Here is a 27,927-nt window from a genome sequence, read left to right as displayed (position 1 = left end):
CACTTGAAATGGTTGAACTTTATGGTATGTAAATTAGATCTCGATAAAGCTATTTAAAATAAGCATTGGGTTTTCCTTTAATTCACTCATTTGCCCTTTATGTTAAAGTGCCACAATTTATTTTAAAGGTAGACCAAGATAATAATGATTTGGAACAAAGTTATATATTCTTTTTCTAAGGTATACACCACAGGTTTAAGATGACCTTTCCACTCCGAACTTATGAAAACACATATTAAGCTCAGCACAAAATATATTTAAGGTGAATTGAACAGATGAAATATTACACATTTTTAAACATATAATGTCAATTAGCACTTCAGAGAAAAATTGACTGTTCAAAAATTTTCCATGGGTAGTACTAAATTCCAAAGTAGCATAAAGACTATGCAGTACACATCTGTTACTTAAAGGAATTGAAGAGGTTAACATTTTGAAAGTGTTTTATTTTTGTTGTCTGATTACTGTTTATATTTACTTAAACTTCTCTTACCTTGAGCCCATTAAAAAAATTGCAACTTTTAGACAAGATTTTAATGGACTTCAGGTGCACAGATTTGGAATAATCATTTTTCTAATTAGAAAATTAACATCATTCAGTTGCACTGAACAAATATTTGTAGAATTTATACGTGTGTGTGTGTGTGTACTGTTGTATGTATATTCATATAGCTATACATACACACACTACATTCTTGTTACTTGTCAGTACCATCCAGCATGTGTTATTTTATCATTTTGATTTTTATGTTCTGATTAAAGTAATATGGTAAAGGGTAGATGAAATGACCTGGGAATTCAATGTTCTGCATTTTAATTCAAATCAACTTCGTGTAATTACCTAAGTCTCAGTTTCTCCAAAGTTCTTAAGGACTCAAATCTTAAATGTAATTTTTCAATGACATAAAACATTTTTCACTGCAAAAATGTATTTTCTAATGATTTTTGTAGTTTCTAAAAAGTGCCATTTTTTAATTGACTAGAGGAAATTCTCAATGTGAGGAGGCAGAAATTCTATTAAAGCTTAATGTTACCTCATTACTTGTAAGTGGTGTACAGAGTTTGAAGATATTTTATTATTACAGAAATCCTGCTATTATTACAGAAATCCTGTAATATCATACCTCAGTTATCCCAAATTTGGACATAATTGATTGGCAATTCACTCTAGCCTTTCTCCCTAAATCAGTTCTCAAGTGCTGTCTAATGAATATAAATAGGCTTTTCCCAGTTCAATGTACAGATAATGGTATCTTATATAAATGTCACTATCAATGTTTTTGGGTTTTGTGTTCATAAAAACTGTCTAAAATGTTGGTTTTTTATTAGCTTCGCAATAATACTGCTCTGCATTGTATGTGGTATTGCACGCCCCAACGGAGGGGTTTAACTTTGGAAAGGCAGTTCCCTTCCACTAAGAGCAATTGCTAGGCATGTTCTCAGCTCTGATCCCTCCACAAGCAAGCAATCCCAGCAGTTAGGGGAATCAAGACTCTGAAGGAGCAACTGGTCAACTGATCTTTGATCCTTTCCAACATCTCTTACACCTTTCACTAGATAATAAGAAGTTTGGGACCTGCAATACAAACGTTCAGTAATATTTTCGAAGTACTAATTCTGCAGATCCAACTGGTATCTTAAGATGCTATCTTAAGACTGACTCTGTCTTTCTCTGCCCCTTTTTTTTTTTTTTTTTTTTTTTTTTTTTGCGGTATGCGGGCCTCTCACTGCCGTGGTCTCTCCCATTGCGGAGCACAGGCTCCGGACGCGCAGGCTCAGCGGCCATGGCTCACGGGCCCAGCCGCTCCGCAGCATGTGGGATCTTCCCAGACCGGGGCACGAACCTGCATCCCCCGCATTGGCAGGCAGACTCCCAACCACTGCGCCACCAGGGAAGCCCTCTCTGCCCTTTTAATTTTGATTTGTCCAACTGTTTCTCCACGTGTTAGGTAACTGGACTTACCAATACCTCTTGCCATTTGTTTGCTTTCCCATTCTCTCTATTTTATCTTTCTCACTGCTTTTGTGATGCTTTCTATACTCCTCCTTTTATCCTACAGTCAGTTTTGTCTAATATGACATTTGCATTCCAAAATATCTTGAGTTATGCAAAATTGCAAAATAAAAAACACAGGGCTTATGGGGGAAAGGGGTTTGCAGTACAACACTAAAACCTTTATCAATGACTTTTTTTTTTTTTTTTTTTTTTTTTTTTTTTTTTTGCTGTACGCGGGCCTCTCACTGCTGTGGCCTCTCCCGTTGCGGAGCACAGGCTCCAGACACACAGGCTCCGCGGCCATGGCTCGCGGGCCCAGCCGCTCCGCGGCATGTGGGATCTTCCGGGATCGGGGCACGAACCCGTGTCCCCTGCATCGGCAGGCGGACTCTCAACCACTGCGCCACCAGGGAAGCCCTATCAATGACTTTTAAAAGAAATAGAACACTATTTCTAAATACTATTTCTAGTATTTCTAATACTAAAAATAGTAGCACAGTTTTACACATGTTAAATGGTTAAGGATTGCATAACTGCTGTGTTAAATTTAACTCTTTACTTTGAAAAAGATCTGAAGTATGCTGATCACAGTGGGTGTCAGAAGGGCTATAGCTGTGAGCTATTGTGAAGTGGTGGGAGGAGGAGTATCTAGAATCAGACAGGTGTAACACAGATATGGATGGGCTGACTCAAAGCGCTTGATGAAGTGTGAGGTTGGTGTTAGATGTTTGAGGAAAGTGCATGTGTGCATTTTGTATATTCCTACACTGATTGATTCAGCTAGGTCTGGTTTTCTGTGTTCAACCAGTGATTATCAGGAATGAGATTGTACATAAGAAAACACAGAAGTTACATTATGTTCAAATTGTTTCTTAATGTATCTATCATGCTAGAATGAATTCATATTTTCCAAACAAGCATTCTAGCAGAATTGATAGTACTTTTTTTGCTTTTTCTCCATACTTTCCTATTTCTAGTTTATTGTGATCTTTTTCTCTTAGCACTTATTTCTCCCCAGTTCCTGCACTGTCTTCACCACAAAATGTCTCCAATGCAGCTAGGCTGTAGGTCATCCTTCTGAAGACATGAGTTACCCTGGTTTCCAGGCAGCCCCTTCAAAAAGAGGAAAAATCAGTCTCAAAGTATTTAAACTCTTCAGCCTCTTTCCTGTGGATTGTGTGCACTCATGACTTTTATGTTGATAGCAATATAGAAAGCAAGACTTTTCTATGCTATACCTTTGTTCCAGCTAGGTCAGATTCACAGCAGGAATAACTTTCTTTAAAAGAAAAGTGTAAGTTTTCTTTTACTGAGAGTCATTGAAAATAAGACTTGCAAATTCACAAAGGATCTTGAATAAAAATAGAAAATAGTACATAGTTTCTGTGCCCTTATTTATTATTTAATAATAATATGCTGTGTTACATAAATATTTATTTATAATAAATTTTATACATTATTGATTAAAAATAGCTGCCACTTATTGAATGTTTATGCTATATCCATGTTTTGTGCTAAACTGTGTATAATGTAGCATATATAATAGCTTCCAGTTCAAATGCATCTATTAACCTATTTGAAAATTACTGATCTACCTTTATATTTTAATGTCAATTAAGAGTTTTCTCAGAAACTTAGTTTTCCTCCAAAGCTAGTTCTGTTAGAGTTCTTATTTCTCAGTATGAAATCTTTTTTTTTTTTTTCTTTTTGCGGTATGCGGGCCTCTCACTGCTGTGGCCTCTCCCGTTGCGGAGCACAGGCTCCGGACGCGCAGGCCCAGCGGCCATGGCTCACGGGCCCAGCCGCTCCGCGGCATATGGGATCCTCCCAGACTGGGGCACGAACCCGTATCCCCTGCATCGGCAGGCGGACTCTCAACCACTGCGCCACCAGGGAGGCCCTCAGTATGAAATCTTAATCAGTCTCATATCTTTAAGTTCATGAATTTTAAATTAAAGATGAAGAAAATTCTAAATGCAGTTTCTTTCTCTTTTCCTGCAGCGTTTGTCCAATGGTTCTATAGATTCAACTGATGAAACAAGTCAAATAGTTGAACTACAAGAATTGCTTGAAAAACAAAACTACGAAATGGCCCAAATGAAAGAACGTTTAGCAGCCCTTTCTTCCCGAGTGGGAGAGGTGGAACAGGAAGCAGAGACAGCAAGAAAGGATCTCATTAAAACAGAAGAAATGAACACTAAGTATCAAAGGGACATCAGGGAGGTAAGTCATTCACAACACTTTCAGTCTTTGCTTCCTGAATGCTGTCTCTGAGATGCTTTTTCCATAATTTCCCCTAATGGCATATACTCTTTACCTTTTCTCAGAAGACCGTAAATCAGTATGCATTACATTAGTTATGAAACTTGTTCACTAAGGCAAAAATAGTTTACTTCATCACCCCTTTAAATATGTATGGAAAGAAAATGTTGGTATCAAATCTCAGAAGTAATAAAAACTACAGGTTTTTAAATGAATTTTTAAATGTTTTAAGCTGTTAATTTTAAATAACCCTAGATTCGGGTACGAATAATGAATTGCTATACTCTTAGCAGATGGGAATACTCAAAGACATTACTTTAAAAATATCCCTCTTATTTTGGTTTTCTATCTGTGAATGTGAAAGTACATGTGTGAAAGTGGGAACCTTTCTTTCTCTATATGTTCAGTTCTTACTAAACTTAACATCACTTCATCTATTTGAAAAAGTGGGTACTTTAAAGTTACGACAAAAATTACAAGGAGATGTCTTATTTGTGATATTGCCAAATCATCTTACCAGCTAAGGTGAAAAGTTCAGAATCTTTTCACTGTTATCACTCTATTTAATCAAAAAGAAAATTATCTATATTTATGAAAATTTTATTTTGTGACTTTTTGCCTTTTCCATTTTTACGTTCTTTTAAATCATATTTTTTTTTAATCTTTTGTACATCATTAACTAGCTGTTATTGGAGTTGACTCTATGTATCCAATTCTTTTCTTCAAATTCTCCTTTGAGCCCATTTTATCATACTTTTCCTCCATGGTCCCATCAAAACTGTTCTTATCCAGTTTGACCTCCATGTTGCTGAATCCAGGAGACACTTCTCAGTCCTTTGAAGCACTTGATCTAATTACCACTTCCTGGTGTATTTCTTCACTTGGCTAATAGCACACTACACTGTTCCTGATTTTCCTTCATTTTTACTTGCTACCCGCATCTCAGGCTCCTTTACTGGCTCTACTTCTCATCCCCAACCATGAAATGCCTTCCCTCCTCAGTTTACCTTAACTCCACTGGTAAATTTATGCTGTTTCATGGCTCCAAAAACTACCTGTGGTCTTATGATTCCCAATTTATATCTCCACCTTGTCCATCTCTCCTGATTTCCAGATGCCTGTATCTAGGTCTCTAACAGGTATCTCAAAATTAACATTCTCAAGACTGTTTTCCTGATATTTCCCCCAAGGAGCCAGACTTAATTGCAGTCTTACATATCTCAGCTGACGGCAACTCCATTATTGGTGCTTAGACCAAAAACCTTGGAACTGTCGGTACCTCTCTTTCACTCACACACTGCATTTGCTTCATCCATAAGTCTTATTACTTCCAACTTCAAAATATATCTGTCCTGTGACCTCTTCACACACTCTTCATGGCTTTGTCTTATTTCGCACAACCACCATCTCTCATTGGATTATTCTAATAGTCTATACTCAACACAGCAGCCTGAGTGACCTGTTGCAGTGTAAGTCAGCTCAAATCACTTTCTCCTTAAAACTCTTCAATGGCTACCTCTTCTACTTACAGTAAAATCAAAGTCCTTGCAGTGGTCAACAACCCTGTACAATCTCTACTCCCACCCTCTGACCTCTGGGAATTCATCTACTACTCTTTCACTTTAATCCACTCAGTTCAGTTACTGTGGCCTCTTAAGCAAGCCAGATCTATTCTGTTGCATTTTCTTTTCCTTCTGCCTTTTACTCAAATGTCTTAGTGAAGTGTTCCCTAACCATGGTATTTACACATATACACTCTCCTTCTTCTTTCATTTTTTAAAAATCTCACAGAATTACTGCCATCTGACACAGTATGTACTTTGCTGATTTACTTGTTTGTCATATGCTTCCCTCTCCACTGTATATAAAGATTCATAAGAGCTGGGTTTTTTTTGTTTTGTCTAGTTTTGTTCATTGCTCTATTTTAATCACGTACACAACTACTGAGTATATAGTAGGCACTCAAAAGCTCTTGTGGAAAGGATGGATATTTATGGGTGTTAGATGTAAACATCAAAAGGCACGGATGAAATCAGAATATGTCCCCAAACAATGCCCACTATCTCAGAGTAAGGTAGATAATCCATGAAGTGGTTCTGTCACCACACAGATAATGATACACCTTTTTATGAGTTAACAGTTCGGGAATGCATCTCTCATCTTCACTCCTCCCACAACCCAAACTCAGAGAATTTATAAAGTAGAAGAAGTTTAACCCCTCTTCTATATTACTGTTAAGGAACACTAAGATTTTTGACTAGTAAACCACCAGGGCCATTTCTTGAGCTTTCGCTCATTTTCTATTTCTTCATTCTCTTAGTCCCACAGATTTAGCTGTTTTTCTTTCACTTAACACTCACCTACTCTATTAATGCTTGTTTAATCCAGTGTCATTTGCAGGTAGAGCCCAGTGTCTCCAGCTCTCCCTTTCTTATGACCTAAGTAAAAATAACCCTTTGATCCTAATAGTCTTTGGATGTAGGTGACAAAAAGCTAAGTCAGATTTAAAATGTCAATCATCTATCTGATACCAATTTTTTTTTTTATAATTAGGAATACATAGGTAAGGTGTTCTGCTTTCACCAGGAATTCTTTTTTTTTCAATTTATTTATTTATTTGTTTTTATTTTTGGCTGTGTTGGGTCTTCATTGCTGTGCGCGGGCTTTCTCTAGTTGCAGTGAGCAGGGGCTACTCTTAGTTGTGGTGTGCAGGCTTCTCATTGCGGTGGCTTCTCTTGTTGTGGAGCACGGGCTCTAGGCATGCAGGCTTCAGTAGTTGTGGCATACGAGCCTCAGTACTTGTGGCTCGTGGGCTCTAGAGCGCAGGCTCAGTAGTTGTGGTGCACAAGCTTAGTTGCTCCACAGCATGTGGGATCTTCCCGGACCAGAGATGGAACCTGTGTCCCCTGCATTGGCAGGTGGATTCTTAACCACTGCGCCGCCAGGGAAACCCCTCACCAGGCCACCAGGGAAACCCCTCACCTGGCCCTCACAAGGCCCCTCTTTTACAATATAACTATTCTTATCAGCTCTATAAGTTCTGGGTAGTTATATCTTAGAAGAATTTCACGAGAGAGGAATATTTCTCATCATTCACTTTTGAGGGGACTTGCAAACACAAACGTCTTCAAAGCCAGGCAAACAATATAAATGTGTGAAGTGCCAGGTGTAACAGTAGGAAGTGACAGGGTTAATGAGACCTGGACAAGGAGCCTATACTTTGTCTGACTTTCTAGATGCATCACATGTGTGTGTGTATATGTGTGTGTGTGTGTGTGTGTGTGTGTGTGTATTAAGCATACTGTGAAGGCCAAGTAAAATATTTCCCGTAAGATTCAAGATGCAGGTCATGGGAGCCTGGTTTATATTTAATTTCTTTAATTCTTTCTCTCCTTTAGGGAAGGTACTTGTAATTGTCCCATTTTTCTCAGGTGATGTAAGGTAACTTGTCCAAGGCCTATCCACTATTCTCCCCAACACACTACCTTCCCCACCCCCCAGCACCAGGAAGAATAGAGGACTACTCCAGCTTCAAAATCTGTGCTTCTTCCACTATGAGCAGCTTCCAAAATCAACAAGATGCAATCATTTACTCAGTGATAGCAACTATCATAAAAAATGCAGCTGCAATATAACTGCTTCTTAAATAATCAATCTTTTGATCTTTCAATAAGCAAGAAAATGTGAAAATCACATACTTTAAAAAGGTATCACATAACACTGAAAACTCCAGACTTCGCTTTTATGTATTGTTGAGCTGTGGTCACAACAAAGTCTACTAGATTGCATGATTTTAAGTAGAAAAAACAAACAAGGTGATTCTCCTTGCTACCCCTAAAGCACTGCTAACCCACTATGATTTATATATCATATAAGCAATAACTATTTGTTGAATTAATTAGAAAAAAATAGAGAATAGGAAAAAACTAACCACATAATTAAAAACTGAAATGCATTTTGCTGTGCACGTGCATAGTCTAATATATCTGAAACAAATTGTGTAAGTATATTTCATTAATGGTTTCAGAATATATTTTTGCAATTATTCTTTGTCAAGAAATAAATCTATTCAAAATTTACTTTTTTTTTTCTTTTTAAGCCAGGGTGATGATTACATCTGTTTAATTTCTTGTATGTTTACAAAGTTTACTTTTGTTTGAAGTTTTGTCTTAAGTGCTCCTTAAATTAACTGTCACTTCTTGGAGTAAGGGTTAAAGCTTGGCACAGTACCCAGACTAGAAAATAAAGTCAGTCTCATAACGGAGGCTTAGTTTACTTCTCCACTCTTTTTTTTTTTTTTTTTAAATCGGGGTATAGTTGCTTTACAATGGTATGTTAGTTTCTGCTGTACAACGAAGTGAATCAGCTATATGTATACATATATCCCCTCCCTCTTGGACCTCCCCCCCATCCCACTCCTCTAGGTAACCACAGGGCACAGAGCTGAGCTCCCTGTGCTATATGGCAGGTTCCCACTAACTGTCTGTTTTACACATGGTAGTGTGTATATATGTCAATCCCAATCTCCCAATTCATCCGACCCCCCTTCCCCCCTGCCCCGTGTCCACACGTCTGTTGTCCATGTCTGCATCTCTATTCCTGCCCTGCAAAAAGGTTCATCTGTACCATTTTTCTAGATTCCACATATATGCGTTAATATACGATATTTGTTCCACTCTAATCAAAAAGCCTACTAATCGGGTATTTGGATACTAATATCTCATTAAATATATTGATATTCAAAGAGTTAGAATTTTCTGTGAAGTATTTCAGTTATATTTTGTTTTGTGAGTAAAAACAGCTTATCACTCCAACTTCTTATTAAGAGCTCTTTGAATGTTCACTATGGATTATATGAGTGAATACATATCAGTTTTGTCTTTTCTATTATCTGAAACATGGAGTTATATTTTTCACTTTACTAGCTCTAAGTTACTATAGAATTATATTTATTTGATATAAAAAAATCCAGTTTTAACATAAACTTCAAGTTAAGAGAAAATTAATCCTTTACACAGTTTTTTGCCTTTTTTAGGCAGTTTTCAGGAGCTAGAAAAAGCTTTCTTTTTTAAAATTCCAAGTAACACACAGCGAAAAGATACTTCTTCAACTTTTAAATTCAAAATTTATTTTTGGCAACACAGCCTGCAGTTATAAATTGAATCTCCCATATGAATCACTGAATTAAAAATGAAATACCAAAGTCACATCCAATGACTCCTATATGTAATATATGCCATTGTCAGATCAGCTAATTATAGGCATAATAGTAAGAAAAAAATAATACATAAATAATAATAAAAAGCTATTATTTATTTAGTGTGTATTGTACATGGTAATAAAAAAGAATAATAAAAAAGAAGCTAGAATTTACTGAGTGTATATTGTACATAAGACATGCAAAGCACTTAAAATATATCACAATAATGTCATGTATTAACATCCCAACCAAAAACCGAAAAAAAAAAAGAAAAAGAAAGAAGATGAAGTTTAGAAAAGCTAAGCAGTGTTTACCCATAACAGGGTTAATAAGTATCAAAAACTAGGATTTAAAGCAAGTATGTACTACTTCGTGCTCATGTTCTAAAGAAACACGTGTATGCCTTTAACTGAATTTATGGCTATGATAATTTTGTAAGACGTTTATATATGTAGGCTAAATTTAGAATTTTTTCTTGGGCTACAAAATTGACATAACATTCCCAGAGTTCTGTATGAAAATGAAATTAACAATACAGAATTAACAATTGTAAGCAGCACTCTGAAGGAATAGTCTAAGATTGAAAACTCTACCCTCATTGGACTAAAAAATATAGGAAACAGAAAAACTCAAAATCTTAAGCTAAAGCTTTTTAAATAGTAACTTTTATTTGGATGGCTAAAATCTAAGGATGCATATATAATGTTGAAAAAAATTAGTTTGGATAATTTTTGCCAAATTGATGGATTGTTTCATACATTTGAACATTAATATTAACATAATTAACCAAGTAGTCTTTAATTTGGTCTTGAAGTTCAACAAGACTAAGGTAGTCAAAAAGGCAGCAAAACCTCATTCCGGGTAGAAATGTCGCAGAGTGTGTTAGTTTCCTAAGGCTGCCATCACAAATTACAATAAAAGGGATGGCTTAAAACAACAGTAATTTATTCTCTCATAGTTCTGGAGACTATGAGTCCAAAATCAAGGTATCAACAGAGCCATACAGTATTCCCTCTGAGGGCTCTGGTGAAGTATTCTTCATTGCGTCCTCTAGCTTCTGGTGGTTGCTAGCAGTCCTTGGTGTTCTTGGCTGGTGGCTCTATAAAGACAATCTCTGTCTCCCTTTTCACATTGCACTTTTCTCTGTATATCTCTGTCCCCAAATCTTCCTTTCCCTGTAAGAACACCAGTCACTGGATTTAAGGCCCAACCTATCCTGTATGATCGCATCTTAACTTGATTACATCTGTAAAACCTTATTTACAAATGATATCACGTTCCAAAGTCCTAAGTGAACATGAATTTTTCACTATTCATCTCAGTACATAGAGATATTGTACATAAAGAAAGCGTCAGGACATTAAGCTATGTGTTTGCAAGGCTTTGTAGCTCAGATTTTACATTGAAGATGGAGGGGAACATACAAAGGTATTGTCAAGAAGCAAGTTGGTCAGCGGGTTGGGCAAAAGTAAGCAGGAAAAAAGACTAATGACAAGATGACACATTAGGCTATTAAGTGGGAGTTAGGGTAGAGGAGTTTTCAAGGATGATCCTAACTTTCTGTGCAGCACGGTGTCATTCCCTAGTCAAGTAATACAAGGTAGGGGGAGGCATGGGGACTAAGGACAACATAATGAGTTTCTTTGTATAATATGACTCTTTAATTAATTTAAATTTTTATATACACATAATTTTCAAAGTCAAATACTATCAAGAGAGTACAAATCTAAACACACGTGCACAAAACACATACATATACACAAAGCCACCACCTATCTCCCATCTCACGTACCTGAAATTCTTTTTTTTCCCCCCACTGTGTCCAAATTTCTTTTTTTTTTAACATCTTTATTGGAGTATAATTGCTTTACAATGCTGTGTTAGTTTCTGCTTTATAACAAAGTGAATCAGTTATACATATACATATGTTCCCATATCTCTTCCCTCTTGTGTCTCCCTCCCTCCCACCCTCCCTATCCCACCCCTCTAGGTGGTCACAGACCACCGAGCTGATCTCCCTGTGCTATGCGGCTGCTTCCCACTAGCTATCTATTTTACATTTGGTAGTGTATATATGTCCATGCCACTCTCTTACTTTGTCACAGCTTACCCTTGCCCATCCCCATATCCTTAACTCCATTCTGTAGTAGGTCTGTGTCTTTATTCCCATATTACCCCTAGGTTCTTCATGACATTTTTTTTTCTTAGATTCCATATATATGTGTTAGCATACGGTATTTGTTTTTCTCTTTCTGACTTACTTCACTCTGTATGACAGACTCTAGGTCCATCCACCTCACTACAAATAACTCAATTTCGTTTCTTTTTATGGCTGAGTAATATTCCATTGTATATATGTGCCACATCTTCTTTATCCATTCATCTGTTGATGGACACTTAGGTTGCTTCCATGTCCTGGCTATTGTAAGTAGAGCTACAATGAACATTTTGGTACATGACTCTTTTTGAATTATGGTTTTCTCAGGGTATATGCCCAGTAGTGGGAATGCTGTGTCGTATGGTAGTTCTATTTTTAGTTTTTTCAGGAACCTCCATACTGTTCTCCATAGCGGCTGTATCAATTTCCAGTCCCACCAACAGTGCTAGAGGGTTCCCTTTTCTCCACACCCTCTCCAGCATTTATTGTTTCTAGATTTTTTCATGATGGCCATTCTGACTGGTGTGAGGTGATATCTCATTGTAGTTTTGGTTTGCATTTCGCTAATGATTAATGATGTTGAGCATTCTTTCATGTGTTTGTTGGCAATCTGTATATCTTCTTTGGAGAAATGTCTGTTTAGGTCTCCTGCCCATTTTTGGGTTGGGTTGTTTGTTTTTTTGTTATTGAGCTGCATGAGCTGCTTGTAAATTTTGGAGATTAATCCTTTGTCAGTTGCTTCATTTGTAAATATTTTCTCCCATTCTGAGGGTTGTCTTTTGGTCTTGTTTATGGTTTCCTTTGCTGTACAAAAGCTTTTAAGTTTCATTAGGTCCCATTTGTTTATTTTTGTTTTCATTTCCACTTATCTAGGAGGTGGGTCAAAAAGGATCTTGCTGTGATTTATGTCATAGAGTGTTCTGCCTATGTTTTCCTCTAAGAGTTTGATAGTGTCTGGCCTTACATTTAGGTCTTTAATCCATTTAGAGTTTATTTCTGTGTATGGTGTTATGGAGTGTTCTAATTTCATACTTTTACGTGTAGCTGTCCAGTTATCCTAGCACCACGTATTGAACAGGCTGCCTTTTCTCCACTATATATTCTTGCCTCCTTTATCAAACCTAAGGTGATCATATGTGTGTGGGTTTATCTCTGGGCTTTGTATCCTGTTCTATTGTTCTATATTTCTGTTTTTGTGCCAGTACCATACTGTCTTGATTACTGTAGCTTTGTAGTATAGTCTGAAGTCAGGGAGCCCGATTCCTCCAGCTCCATTTTTTGTTCTCAAGATTGCTTTGGCTATTCAGGGTCTTTTGTGTTTCCATGCAAATTGTGAATTTTTTTGTTCTAGCTCTGTGAAAAATGCCAGTGGTAGTTTGATAGGGATTGCATTGAATCCGTAGATTGCTTTGGGTAATAGAGTCATTTTCACAATGTTGATTCTTCCAATCCAAGAACATGGTATATCTCTCCATCTATTTGTATCATCTTTAATTTCTTTCATCAGTGTCTTATAGTTTTTTGCATACAGGTCTTTTGTCTCCTTAGGTAGGTTTATTCCTAGATATTTTATTCTTTTTGTTGCAATGGTAAATGGGAGTGTTTTCTTAATTTCACTTTCAGATTTTTCATCATTAGTGTATAGGAATACCAGAGATTTCTGTGCATTAATTTTGTATCCTGCTACTTTACCAAATTCATTGATTAGCTCTAGTAGTTTTCTGGTAGCATCTTTAGGATTCTCTATGTAGAGTATCATGTCATCTGCAAACAGTGACAGCTTTACTTCTTCTTTTCCGATTTGGATTCCTTTTATTTCTTTTTCTTCTCTGATTGCTGTGGCTAAAACTTCCAAAACTATGTTGAATAAGAGTGGTGAGAGTGGGCAACCTTGTCTTGTTCCTGACCTTAGTGGAAATGGTTTCAGTTTTTCACCATTGAGAACGATGTTGGCTGTGGGTTTGTCATATATGGCCTTTATTATGTTGAGGAAAGTTCCCTCTATGCCTACTTTCTGCAGGTTTTTTTATCATAAATGAATGTTGAATTTTGTCGAAAGCTTTTTCTGCATCTATTGAGATGATCATATGATTTTTGTTCTTCAATTTGTTAGTACGGTATATCACGTTGATTGATTTGCATATAATGAAGAATCCTTGCATTCCTGGAATAAACCCCACTTGATCATGGTGTATGATCCTTCTAATGTGCTGTTGGATTCTGTTTGCTAGTATTTTGTTGAGGATTTTTGCATCTATGTTCATCAGTGATATTGGCCTGTAGTTTTCTTTCTTTGTGACATCTTTGTCTGGTTTTGGTACCAGGGTAATTGTGGCCTCGTAGAATGAGTTTGGGAGTGTTCCTCCCTCTGGTATATTTTGGAAGAGTTTGAGAAGGATAGGTGTTAGCTGTTCTCTAAATGTTTGATAGAATTTGCCTGTGAAGCCATCTATTCCTGGGCTTTTGTTTGTTGGAAGATTTTTAATCATAGTTTCAATTTCAGTGCTTGTGATTGGTCAGTTCATATTTTCTATTTCTTCTTTGTGCAGTCTTGGCAGGTTGTGCATTTCTAAGAATTTGTCCATTTCTTCCAGGTTGTCCATTTTATTGGCATAGAGTTGCTTGTAGTAATCTCTCATGATCCTTTGTATTTCTGCAGTGTCAGCTCTTACTTCTCCTTTTTCATTTCTAATTCTAATGATTTGAGTCTTCTCCCTTTTTTCTTGATGACTTTGGCTAATGGTTTATCAATTTTGTTTATCTTCTTACAGAACCAACTTTTACTTTTATTGATCTTTGCTATTGTTTCCTTCATTTCTTTTTCATTTATTTCTGTTCTGACCTTTATGATTTCTTTCCTTCTGCTAACTGGTGGTTTTTTGTTCTTCTTTCTCTAATTGCTTTAGGTGCAAGGTTAGGTTGTTTATTCGAGATGTTTCCTGTTTCTTAAGGTAGGATTGTATTGCTATAAACGTCCCTCTTAGAACTGCTTTTGCTGCATCCCGTAGGTTTTGGGTCGTCGTATTTTCATTTTCATTTGTTTCTAGGAAGTTTTTGATTTCCTCTTTGATTTTTTCAGTGATCTCTTGATTATTAAGTAGTGTATTGTTTAGCCTCCATGTGTTTGTATTTTTTACAGATCTTTTCCTGTAATTGATATCTAGTCTCATAGCATTGTGGTCAGAAAAGATACTTGATACGATTTCAATTTTCTTAAATTTACCAAGGCTTGATTTGTGACCCAAGATTTGATCTATCCTGGAGAATGTTCCATGAGCTCTTGAGAAAAATGTGCATTCTGTTGTTTTTGGATGGAATGTCCTATAAATATCAATTAAGTCCATCTTGTTTAATGTCTCATTTAAAGCTTGTGTTTCCTTATTTATTTTCTTTTTGGATGATCTGTCCATTGGTGAAAGTGGGGTGTTAAAGTCCCCTACTATGATTGTGTTACTGTCGATTTCCCCTTTTATGGCTGTTAGTATTTGCCTTATGTATTGAGGTGCTCCTATGTTGGGTGCATAAATATTTACAATTGTTATATCTTCTTCTTGGATCGATCCCTTAATCATTATGTAGTGTCCTTCTTTGTCTCTTGTAATAGTCTTTATTTTAACGTCTCTTTTGTCCGATGTGAGAATTGCTAGTCCAGCTTTCTTTTGGTTTCCATTTGCATGGAATATCTTTTTCCATCCCCTCACTTTCAGTCTGTATGTGTCCCTAGGTCTGAAGTGGGTCTCTTGTAGATAGCATATATATGGGTCTTGTTTTTGTATCCATTCAGCCAGTCTGTGTCTTTTGGTGGGAGCATTTAGTCCATTTACATTTAAGGTAATTATAGATATGTATGTGCCTATTCCCATTTTCTTAATTGCTTTGGGTTCGTTATTGTAGGTCTTTTCCTTCTCTTGTGTTTCTTGCCTAGAGAAGTTCCTTTGGCATTTGTTGTAAAGCTGGTTTGGTGGTGCTGAACTCTCTCGGCTTTTGCTTGTCTGTAAACGTTTTAATTTCTCCATCATATCTGAATGAGATCCTTTCTGGGTAGAGTAATCTTGGTTGTAGATTTTTCTCATTCATCACTTTAAATATGTCCTGCCACTCCCTTCCAGCTTGCAGAGTTTCTGCTTAAAGATCAGCTGTTAACCTTATGGGGATTCCCTTGTGTGTTATTTGTTGTTTTTCCCTTGCTGCTTTTAATATGTTTTCTTTGCATTTAATTTTTGATAGTTTGATTAATATGTGTCTTGGCAGGTTTCTCCTTGGATTTATCCTGTATGGGACTCTCTGTGCTTCCTGAACTTGATTAACTATTTCCTTTCCCATATTAGGGAAATTTTCAACTATAATCTCTTCAAATATTTTCTCAGTCCCTTTCTTATTCTCTTCTTCTTCCGGGACCCCTATAATTCGAATGTTGGTGCATTTAATGTTGTCCCAGAGGTCTCTGAGGCTGTCCTCAGTTCTTTTCCTTCTTTTTTCTTTATTCTGCTCTGCAGTAGTTATTTCCACTATTTTATCTTCCAGGTCACTTATCCGTTCTTCTGCCTCAGTTATTCTGCTATTGATCCCTTATAGAGTAACTTCTAATTTCATTTATTGTGTTGTTCATCATTGCTTGTTTTCTGTTTAGTTCTTCTAGGTCCTTGTTAACTGTTTCTTGCATTTTGTCTATTCTATTTCCAAGATTTTGGATCATCTTTACTATCATTATTCTGAACCCTTTTTTCAGGTAGACTGCCTATTTCCTCTTCATTTGTTAGGTCTGGTGGGTTTTTATCTTGCTCCTTCATCTGCTGTGTGTTTTTCTGTCTTCTCATTTTGCTTATCTTACTGTGTTTGGGGTCTCCTTTTCACAGGCTGCAGGTTCATAGTTCCCGTTGCTTTTGGTGTCTGTCCCCAGTGGGTAAGGTTGGTTCAATGGGTTGTGTCAGCTTCCTGGTGGAGGGGACTAGTGCCTGTGTTTTGGTGGATGAGGCTGGATCTCGTCTTTCTGGTGGGCAGGTCCATGTCTGGTGGTGTGTTTGGGGGTGTCTGTTGCCTTATTACGATTTTAGGCAGCCTTTCTGCTAATGGATGGTGCTGTGTTCCTGTCTTGCTAGTTGTTTGGCATAGGGTGTCCAGCACTGTACCTTGCTGGTCGTTGTGTGAAGCTGGGTCTTGGTGTTGAGATGGTGATCTCTGGGAGATTTTTGCCATTTGATATTACATGGAGCTGGGAGGTCTCTTGTGGACTAGTGTCCTGAAGTTGGCTCTCCCACCTAAGAGGCACAGCACTGACTCCTGGCTGGAGCACCAAGAGCCTTTCATCCACATGGCTCAGAATAAAAGGCAGAAAAAATAAAAAGAAAAAAAGAAAGAGGATAAAATAAAATAAAGTAGGATAAAATAAAATAAAGTTATTAAAATAAAAAATAATTATTATGAAAAAATTTTTGAAACTAAAAAAAAAAAACAGAATTGACAGACAGAATCCTAGGACAAATGGTGAAAGCAAAGCTATACAGTCAAAATCTCACACAGAAGCATACACATACATACTCACAAAAAGAGGAAAAGGGGAAAAAATAATATATCTTGCTCCCAAAGTCCACCTACTCAATTTGGGATTATTCGTTGTCTATTCAGGTATTCCACAGATGCAGGTTACATCAAGTTGATTGTGGAGATTTAATCTGCTGCTCCTGAGGCTGCTGGGAGAAATTTCCCTTTCTCTTCTTTGTTCGCACAGCTCCCGGGGTTCAGCTTTGGATTTGGTCCCGCCTCTGCGTGTATGTCTCCTGAGGGCATCTGGTCTTCGGTCAGACAGTATGGGGTTAAAGGAGCAGCTGATTCAGGGGCTCTGGCTCACTCAGGCCAGGGGGAGGGAGGGGTACGGAGTGTGGGGCGAGCCTGCGTCGGCAGAGGCCGGCATGACGTTGCACCAGCTTAATACGTGCGGTGCGTTCTCCCTGGGAAGTTGTCCCTGGATCACGGGACCCTGGCAATGGCGGGCTGCACAGGCTCCCGGGAGAGGAGGTGTGGAGAGTCCCTGAAATTCTTAATTTCAACCCTTTTAGCCATTACTTCTGGTATTTTCTCTTATTTAAACTTATCCTATGTTTTGCTGTTATATTATATGAGGATTTTAACTCTCTTATTCTTTCCCTTCCTTTCTCTTAAACCCATCTTTCCACTATAATCAGCTCAAAATCACATTCAGTGTTACCATTATTATGACTATGTAAATAGTTCCACAAATGATCCAAGTAGTCATTTTCAATGATAATATTTCCTTTTGTATGGCTTTCTGTTTTTCCAGGATTTTATTAATTACCTGATAAGTAAATTTGCTTACTTATTTTTAAAGCTATGGTTAAGTCTTCCCACCCACTCCAACAGTTTGGTTCTATAATTTCAATTCAGATTATAGACAATGGTCATGCAGATAATTTATAATTCTCATTTTTATTTTCTTTGAATCATCTCTGTTTCCTCTGCTCTCCACCTCTGATCTGTACTAAATTTTTTATAAGCCTGTTTCATTCTTCTAGCTATTGTTATGGGATTTACCTCTACTAGCACCTTGAAAATTCAGGAGAAAAAGTGACCAAGATCGCTGAAGTAGAAAAGGCATAAAACCCAGAATACAGATAATGACTGAACTTTGAGGGAAGGTGGAACACCTGTTCTAAACTGAAAGATAGAGGTTAAGGATTTGTGTGGATGTAGTTAAATTTCCAGATGGTGGTGAGGGAAGATCAGGAAGCTGAAGGACTGTCCATTTAAGGGCTTCTATTTCTTCTGGAAAATTAGAAGGGAATTTATCTGTTCTGTGCATATGGCAGGATTGACTCTGGATCTTGTAGGAGAGTAACAAAGAGACTGCTTAGGAACAAGTGGTCAAAGAAACCTGGATGCTAATAAATGGAAAACACCACCATCTCCTCAATGTCAGGCTCCTTATGCAAAGGAGCTTCCCAAATTATCAGAAAACCACACCAGGCCCTAGATGCTCTCTTCTGCAGCTGATTTTTCCCAATATCTCAAAAAAGTAGATTATCTACCTACTAATAAATTCCCATGTAAGCTATTAGGAAGATAAAATCATTTCCATATTATCTATGAATTATATGGTTTAAAATTATTGCTTAATATAATAGTTAATATTATATTAATAATATAGTATTTAAAATTATCCCTTCATTTGCACCAATAACTGATTTTCCCCTAGAGATTTGTGTTCATTGAGTTCTCTAAATTATTTTTAATTGGAATATATCATATTACATTTAAACAAGGGAAATGGTTAAGTTCCAAAGTAAATTCCTCAATTCATTTTTGAGTGTGATTCAAATTTACTTTTTTTTCATTTTTGCCTTCTCTTTTAACCACTGAGCTATTCTTACTTATACATAACAATAAGGATACTGATGATATTTATTATCCTTCTTTGAAAATCCCTTTGCAATTTGGAACTATAGCCACCATTTTACCAATTTTATGGTTTGCAACTCTACCCATAATTATACTTATTTCTACTGTGTAATGAACTAATTTTTCTGCCACTTCTTTTCTAAGAATACCAATTCTACATTAATGAGTTTTAAATGTACTCCATTGCATTCTCAGAGAGAGAAAGCTTTTTGCTAACCCAAGACATAAGAAGAATTCCGACAGATAAGTTGAGAAAACTGACATGAAATCTTGCATCCCCTTAATGAAAAGAAAGGAATGAATATTTACCTCAAGAAAGCATAGTTTCTTTTTTATCTTACTATGTAATTTAAATAATAAGATAATACATAAACTAAGAATCTGATTTTTTAAATTATTTTAATTGTAGGCTATGGCACAGAAGGAAGATATGGAAGAAAGAATCACGACCCTTGAGAAGCGTTACCTCAGTGCTCAGAGAGAATCTACCTCCATACATGACATGAATGACAAACTAGAAAATGAGTTAGCAAATAAAGAGGCCATCCTACGACAGGTTCAGTATCTCTATCTTGGTTTTGTTCTGGTTTGTGTGTGTTCTCACCATTCTCACAAAACATGGAGTAAATAAAATATGGTATTCCTTGGTAATCAATCATTCTCTAAAATTTATAACCAAGCTAACTGAACAGATGTGATTGATTTTCAGTGTGTAATCTAGAAACCTATCTTAATAATAATAAAAATAATGACTAATATTTACTTTGGATCTAAACATGAACCAGAAACTGTGCTAAACAGTTTACATGTATTACCTCACTTAAATCCAACCACCACCTGTAAGTACAATTATTATACTGTAAAGTATAATAATTATTATACAATTATTATACTGAGGAGTAAAGTAAATACAATTATTATACTGAGGAAACTAAGGTTCAGAGACATGAATGCTCTCCTAAGGTCACACATGTGGTAATTGCAGAGTCAATAATGGAAACCTAGGTCTATTTGGCTCTAGAGAAGGAATGGGCAAACTATGGCCCATGTGCCAAAACTATGGCTCTGTTTTATAAATAAAGTTTTATTGAAACATAACCATACCCATTCATTTAATCATTGTCTATGACTGCTTTTGTGCTACAACAGTAAAATTGAATATTTGGAACCGATACTTTATGATACACAAAGCCTAAAATAATTACCATCTGGCCTTCACAGGAAAAGTCTGCCAACTTCATCTCTAGAGCCTGGACTCTCAATCATTATGCTACATTCCCTCTCCTACTCCAGCTAATGTTACGATTTTCAGTATGTTGCTATTACGGTGTATCTGAAGTCTTAGTACTAAGTTGTATTCCATTTGTCCAAGTTAATACTCACTATTAACTTCTTTTCTTTTCGTTGCCATCAGTAAAAGGTTTTCTTTTTTTATGTGCTGAATTTATTAAGGAATATGGATAAGTAATATATGAAAACATGAGAACAATAATCTCTTTGCACAGTAGGTATGATAGTAGTAACTTATTTTAACTCTAGAAGAGTGGCTTGAAGCCCACAGCCCCTGGTGACTGGTGTTTGCTATCCTAACTGTGACAATTTAAGTGTCTCTTTTTTCATCCCTATTTCAGATGGAAGAGAAGAACAGACAGTTACAAGAGCGTCTTGAGCTAGCTGAGCAAAAGTTGCAGCAAACTATGAGAAAAGCTGAGACCTTACCTGAAGTAGAGGCTGAACTGGCTCAGAGAATTGCAGCCCTGACAAAGGTACTGCAATAAAACAATTGGTCAACCTAGATATACTTATAGAAATGACTAGTAATCAAAATGGAATATATAAAGATTTTCTTTAGGCTTTATGAAGATTAAGTTTATTTAATCTTTACTGTATTGGTCTGTTATTTAGATGAATTTTTACATTACACATATCTTATTTATGTTGAAATGAATGACTGATATATATGATGTGATGATTCCTTTGCCTATTTAAACATTAACAAAAACGAACAAAATACCACGTCCTTAGAGTTAATTTTCCATGGTTATATTTGCACATATGGATATACATGAGACATAATAATTTAGTAAGCTCAACATAAATTGTATGGTATTAGAAATGTAGGAGATATCATATGTAGTTGATTCCTTTCTGACTATGGTATGAAAAAATTTTGTTAGAAGTTAGACATTAGATTTGTAGAAGTCTAAAGCCATTAAATAGTCAGAAAGTGATTTTAATAGTTGTAATTTCTTCTGAACCAATTAAAATCAATAATATTCTGAAGAATGTTCAAAATTAACTGCTATGTTATGGACGTTAGATTCTGCAATTATATGCATATTTTAGAACTTAGCAACCATTATAATGCTAAAACGACTATTCTTACCTTTCACAGTCAAATGGAATGGCATTGCTTGAAAGTCACATGTCACTAGAATAAAAGTACAGATTTTGTCACTAAAAGCATGTTTGATTTTTAATATCAATTCAAAAATGTACACACATTTTAGAAGTTCACACAGTCATTACCATGTGCTGTTTTCCACACCACTGCAGTAAACGGGTCAGATAGATATATGAACTGCAAGTTATAAATTCTGGCGTTAGGGATTATCCAAAACAATTGATGCAGCAAAATAAAAGTAGACACATATAGTTACTTTTGGAAAAGTAAATAATTAAAGAGGAACAGTAAACTGATGCCTATTAGTTAAAATAGGATAGTTAAACAGGTAGTGAAAAGACAAACAGTTGACAAAGCAGAAAGTATTGATATAGTTGGTTGTAGAGTATTGGACTAACTAGCTGAATGAAACTTAGTCTGATTAGGGTAATACAATCTGGATCCTTCCATAGTCACAGACCATGCCATAAACCACTCTGGAAAATTCAGAAATGTGGGATTTCTAAAATAAATATAAACTTATTTAACTTTAGAAATATTATTGAAATTATATAAAAAGTGCAAACATAGCAGTAGTAGTATGCTATTTTTTCTTGCAAACACATTTAAAATGACTATTATATGGATTAAGATGTGTATACTTAGGCTTTTCATCTGAGGAATATAAAGAACTTTTATAAAGAGTTATCTTATTGAACTGAACTATTTTAGGGGGAGTTAGGCAAGTGGCTAAATAATAAAAGTAACTTTTGTAATATTTTAGTGTAAAATAATCATCAATAGTGTCATAAGTAAAATACAAGAAAGTCCAGAATCTCTCCCCCCAAAAACACAATTTAAAATTCAGCAAAAAATTGCCCCAAAGTAATCTCTGATGGATTGAGAATAAAGCATAATTTAAAATATAATACTTGTCATATGAGGCTTTAAATATTCCTAAGAATCCTTAACTTAGAATGTAAAAAAAAAAACTTAAAATAGGTGTCTCATCTGTTTTGCCCTCTATTTTATTTCATTGAGGTCATATTTGATACATATATTCACTTAAGCACCCAAAATAATGTTCTCAGTTCACTCCTACCTGATAATATATTGCTAAAATTCCACTTCATCTGGAATTAAAAGGGAATAGACACTTTTGATTTCCTCACTTTTCAGCAGTTTTATCCCGCTTAAAAAGTATGAAAATGTTAGAATTCACTCTGCTTGTCCTTTTTACTGCTTTCTCTCCTGACTGGCTCAGTATCAACATTATTTCAGATATACAGTTTTTAGATTATCGCCATTATTCACACGCCTCTGGTGCTGAGATTTTATTTTCAGTATACTCCCTCTGCTTGTAACCCTTTTATAACATTTGAAGATCAGTCTTTCATTTGCTCTCCCAAGCTTTATGGCTAAAATGATTTTTGACCATTTTCTTATCTCTGTTCTCAAGACCTTTAGGGCCTGTCTCTAGAAGCGGTTTTAGTTATTCATTATTTCAATTCCAATTGGTTTTCAATATCTTATTATTGATCTCCATAGTCTTTTCTACTTCATAATGTTTTTGACTTCTCACTAATTTATGATTTATGCTTAGTTTAAACCTAGGCGCCCTCTCCTATATTTTGAATGATATTGTTAACAATCCCTCATATATTTCAATTGGTCTATAAGTATTTTTTCTACTTTTATTATCTGCCACTATTGTTTTCTTCTCTTCGGCCCTCCTCTCTTTAAATTTGATTGCTTCTCCATTTCCAAATATATTCACATTCTTCTCAAAACTATTTCTGCCCATAAAAGAAAACTGTAAAGTTTTCTTCTAAAACTTTAGCTCGTTTGAAAATTGCCTTGTCACATTAAAGAGTGAAACCAAGATAAGCCCTATATCCCATCAAGGAGTCAAAATATAGCAGATTGTTCTTATGTGACTATAGTATTTACACCAGTTGCTTAAATTGCAGTCTTCATAAGGTTAAGGTGAACATAAAGCAATAGTGGTTGCAAATTGAATCAGTGTTTGTTTAAAGATGATGTCTGAATTTATTCTTTGGTTGATATGAGTATCTTTTTTTCTACCAGTGGTGTGTGTGTGTGTGTGTGTGTGTGTGTGTGTAAAAATAGGTAGCTAAAGCTCATTTAAGGCTTTTAGAAAGTCAGAAGTGTTGAATAATGGCTAGGGATAAAATTAAAAATTTGGCTTTGGTGAGTGTATATACAATTAAATAATAAACATTTTGGGATCCCAGTCTTATGATTTATGATGTTTACTTCTTTAATTAAAATGCATATTCCTCAGCAAGGACATAATTCATCTTGAATTCCATAAGGTATTTCATTCATTTTTAGTACCAATAAAAAGTAACAACAATAACAGTGATTTAAACATGACAGAATTCTCGTTTAATCTCTGAAGTGAATTTTCACAATGTTTGGTGTGTTTTCAGTAGTTAAGATGGAAACAGCTAGAAGTTTTAAGGACCTTTGAAAGATCTACTGACTTACTTGTATATTTGAATAAACAGTTTTGGAAATTGAAATGTTCATGCCTTGACTACCTTGAGTCAGTCACCAGATTAATTGTCATAACATTAACTGCTTGTTAAAATGTACTTTTGAGAGATTACAGATATGTTTAAGAATTTAAAATATATAATTTCAGCAATATTTTGATCCATTTACTGTATTCTTAATTGAATTATAAATTTAAAAAAATATAAAATCATTTTGTGGCATTTGAAGACTATGGTAGCATTCTGTGTTGCTTCTGTTGGAAATCTGGGGAGAGAAATTTGTTATTTGTTATTTCTTCATTATTTTCCCGATTTATGAAATAAGAATATCAGAAGGAAAATCTTTCAAAATACAAATGTTGAGTTATTATTTGCATAAGCACAGCAGTTAAATGTTAAATGTTTATTTTATAGATTAAGTTGGAATTTGTTGCATAAAATAGTACATATGCATATGAACCAATACATGAATAGGTTACTATTTCTTTTCAGGTACTGCATGATATATTTATATATAGTCTTATATTTGCATAAAGTAAGTTTCACTGTTTTAGAATAAACTTATAAAATGTAATAGAATATGCTCTGGAGTTAAATTTTGTTATCCTGACATAGGGTACTTTGACTGTTGTGATTATTTAACTTGTAATTATGATTAAAATGTTGATGTAACTTTACATGTGATCTGTGCATAACATACTAATACAATTCAGCTATCAGCAATGTCACATGTGTTGAGCACTCTGCATCTGTGGTAACCTGACATTCACCTCCAAGACATGTAACTAACCTTGGCACTGGGCAAACATTAGCTCACAAAAGGCACTGTGCTGCCTATTCACTTTAGGGCAAACTATTTTGTTGCCATAGCAACAGATCAATGCAGAATCAGTTTTAGAGTGGTCCCTAGTATCATTCAGGAGAATTCACAATAAGTTTTCTTGTCCTCACAGCATTATTGTCACTTTATTTGAGGACTTTTAATCATTTTCATTTAAAATGTCGAATTAAGGCTATGTCTAATAATAGGCACTGAGGTTCTACACCTACAGCCATAGTGTGTATTCAGAGACCAGAAGTCATTTTGCAAGTTTGCCAGTGCTGCTGAGGAAACTCAATCCTGCTTGAATTGGAGAATACTCATAATAATTAACCCCGTGGCTTAGCTTTTTCTCTGATTTCTACAGAGCTGGGTTTATAATAAATTTTGTTCCAAATTTATTTCACCTGAGTCATTGCCTTGGCCTACTCCTCAATACTGAGGTACTTTGTTTCCATTATTTTTAAGTAATATGATAAACAAACAAACCAAAATATTAAACTTTTAACAATCTATCAGAGACATATTCTAGTGTTTGGTTTCCCGTAATTCCAATTATTACATGACTCTTTCAGAGTTGCTTTAATTCATTCTGTAGTGGTCTTTCATTGCCAGCCATCACTAACCTTCCATACCTTAGGTTGATAGCTTTTTATTTGAGCATATCATTATTTTTCACTTATAACCATCAACTTCATCATGTTCACCAGATTTCAGTGTAGTTCTTTCCACATAAAATTCTATTAAAGTATTAAATTTGCTGTCACATTTTTCTTTTAAGCATTCTGTGCTATGTTCTGTTCAGTGTCAGTGCCTTTAGTTCTGATTTTTCAATTTTGTCCCTCTCCTTTTCCTTGACTCGTTAGTCTGATCCAACCTCTTCTACCTCATCTGATGATTATCAATATGTTATGGAAGCTAAACTACAAGAAATGATCTCCATACGTAGGAAGGTAGTCCTACTGGACTTTACTTTCTATTGCTAAATAGAATTCATCTAAGTTTTTCTTTTCATTTGTAAAAATTATGTTACTTTTATTTATTGATAATCGACCATCTGTGCAGTTCAGTGCTTCAGGAGCTTAAGATTGGACAATGGCAGGTTTGTGTTCAAACCATGCACAGTCTGCATGTTACATTTGGCTGATTTCATTGCTCATAAATAACTCCAATGTTTTGCTGATGCTTGGATGTAACAGGCCTTTGTAGCTGACACATTTCAAGCAATGCTGTTCAGCTGCCTGTTTAAAAAAAGTTTATTTTTTGAAAACTACATTTGCGGTTGGTAGTAGCTTGCTTTACATTTTATTTCAGTTTATTTAGAGGAAAAGTGTTAACCATATCTTACATGTCAGGTGCATTCTTCATATTTCTTAACAGGCTGAAGAAAGACATGGAAACATTGAAGAACGTATGAGGCATCTAGAAGGTCAACTTGAAGAGAAAAATCAAGAACTTCAAAGAGTATGTATTTTAAGACCGTCCCTCTCAAGCATCAGTTTATGGATTTATATTCTACATATAAGAACTGAATGCCTTTCTCAATTATAGGTTATATTTAAAATCATATGAATATGCCCTGTGCATTAAAAAAAGTTTCTGCCAATTTAATCAAAACAGACATAAAATTAAATCCAGTTTTAAAGCTAGAAAAAATACAAAAACAAACCCAAATATTTTTAAGTGATTTTTATGTTAAATTTATTTATTTATTTTTTGAATGTAAGGCTAGGCAAAGAGAGAAAATGAATGAGGAACACAACAAAAGATTATCCGATACTGTGGATAGACTTCTGACTGAATCCAATGAACGCTTACAGCTACACTTAAAGGAACGAATGGCTGCTCTAGAAGAGAAGGTAAAAGGACCAGTAGAATCACATGATTATCAGCTATGTTCTTATGATCATGTTTGTTTTACACTCTGCTACAATCATTGCATTGTTCAGATGATCCATTTACTTTCCTTAATTTAAAAAAAGCCTGATATATTCTTAAAAGTGAACAAATAGTTTCTGTAAAAATATGTAAGATCAATTTTTATATGAATAAAAAATGTTACATGGTATATAAATCTTACATATTAGCATGATCATACAAGACAAAGGTATTAAAAAGTGTTGCACTTTTGTGATAAAAATATTTCAGTTGTCTTTCACGTGGTGTGCAAAAAAGAAGAGTAAGACAAAAATTAGTATTTTGGAGTGTGTGGGGAGGCTTGCTTTGAACCATACAAATGTTTCAAGTAACTGAATCTACTGCTAGTCTAAAAGCCAAAATGTGAGTGAGTTTATATCACCAATAGCACTAGTGTCAGTCCACCACAGAGTTTAGAAATGCAAAACTTTCAGCTGCATTGTTTCCAAAAAAGTGTTTCTGTACAATCTACAATTTCATTCACAGTTAATATGTCCGATTAATAGTTGGTGACTACCTGACCAGCAAGAGCTAGTGAGCTGGTTGCCAATTCCAGAGTATAAAAAAAGGTAGGGACTAAAACCTAGGTGGAGAAATCATTTTGGAAATTTAGATTGAATGCCAATCGCTACTTAAGCTAGACATTTTCCCCTGCTCCATACAATAAACCAAAATAGGAAAAATGTTTCAATGAAATGTTAAAGTAGTTTGATTAATTTACCCATTAAGAAGTCATAAGCCATGCCTTCTTCCCATTCAGCACCAAATGCATGCCAATAACCACACTCTTGTTTTAATTTAACTCTATAAATTTGAAAAGAATACATTATTTTAAATCATGCTCTGTAATACTATAAGAAAAGCATAAAGCTTTTACAACAGTAATACTTTTATGGCAAGGATTTTTTTCAAATCTATGATGCAAGTTATTTCCACATTATGATATGTAACATTAGTTTTTAAAAAAGCTAATATTTTATTTTTATTTATCTAATAATTTAAACATTATTAGAAATTGTTAATTCTGTATTTGAAATAAAGTTCCAGAAATTGAACTTCTAAAATAATCTGATCTTACAATTTCTTCTTTCTTTGGGTAGTAAAAATGAGTTTATCTGAATTCTTCTCTATGATAGCTTTGGCTAATATTTTGCTTTTTATTCACTTTTTCTCATTTGAAAAGTAACCTAATTATTTCAAATTTTAAAAAGACTGCGAAGAGGCAGTCAGAAATAGCTTAAAAGTTAATATTTATCTTA

At 35.2% G+C, this 27,927-nt stretch overlaps 1 protein-coding gene across 7 annotated transcripts in view; it reads left to right on the top strand.

Annotated features, from left to right (window-relative positions):
* Positions 1-27,927, top strand: part of PPFIA2 (PTPRF interacting protein alpha 2) — a 389,170-nt gene that overhangs the window by 264,059 nt on the left and 97,184 nt on the right. For all 7 annotated transcript variants that reach the window (XM_082636669.1, XM_082636667.1, XM_082636668.1 and 4 more), the window contains 5 exons: positions 3,998-4,219; positions 19,439-19,585; positions 20,661-20,795; positions 26,132-26,215; positions 26,479-26,610. In XM_082636669.1, coding sequence (XP_082492795.1) covers positions 3,998-4,219; positions 19,439-19,585; positions 20,661-20,795; positions 26,132-26,215; positions 26,479-26,610 — 720 coding nt within the window. The remainder of the gene's footprint in view (positions 1-3,997; positions 4,220-19,438; positions 19,586-20,660; positions 20,796-26,131; positions 26,216-26,478; positions 26,611-27,927) is intronic.

The sequence above is a fragment of the Mesoplodon mirus genome (genome assembly GCF_964341445.2).
Source record: "Mesoplodon mirus genome assembly, chromosome: 11".
Classification (NCBI taxonomy): domain Eukaryota; kingdom Metazoa; phylum Chordata; class Mammalia; order Artiodactyla; family Ziphiidae; genus Mesoplodon; species Mesoplodon mirus.
Note: the sequence above shows the minus strand (reverse complement) of the source record. Positions and strands in the feature narration are given on the sequence as shown.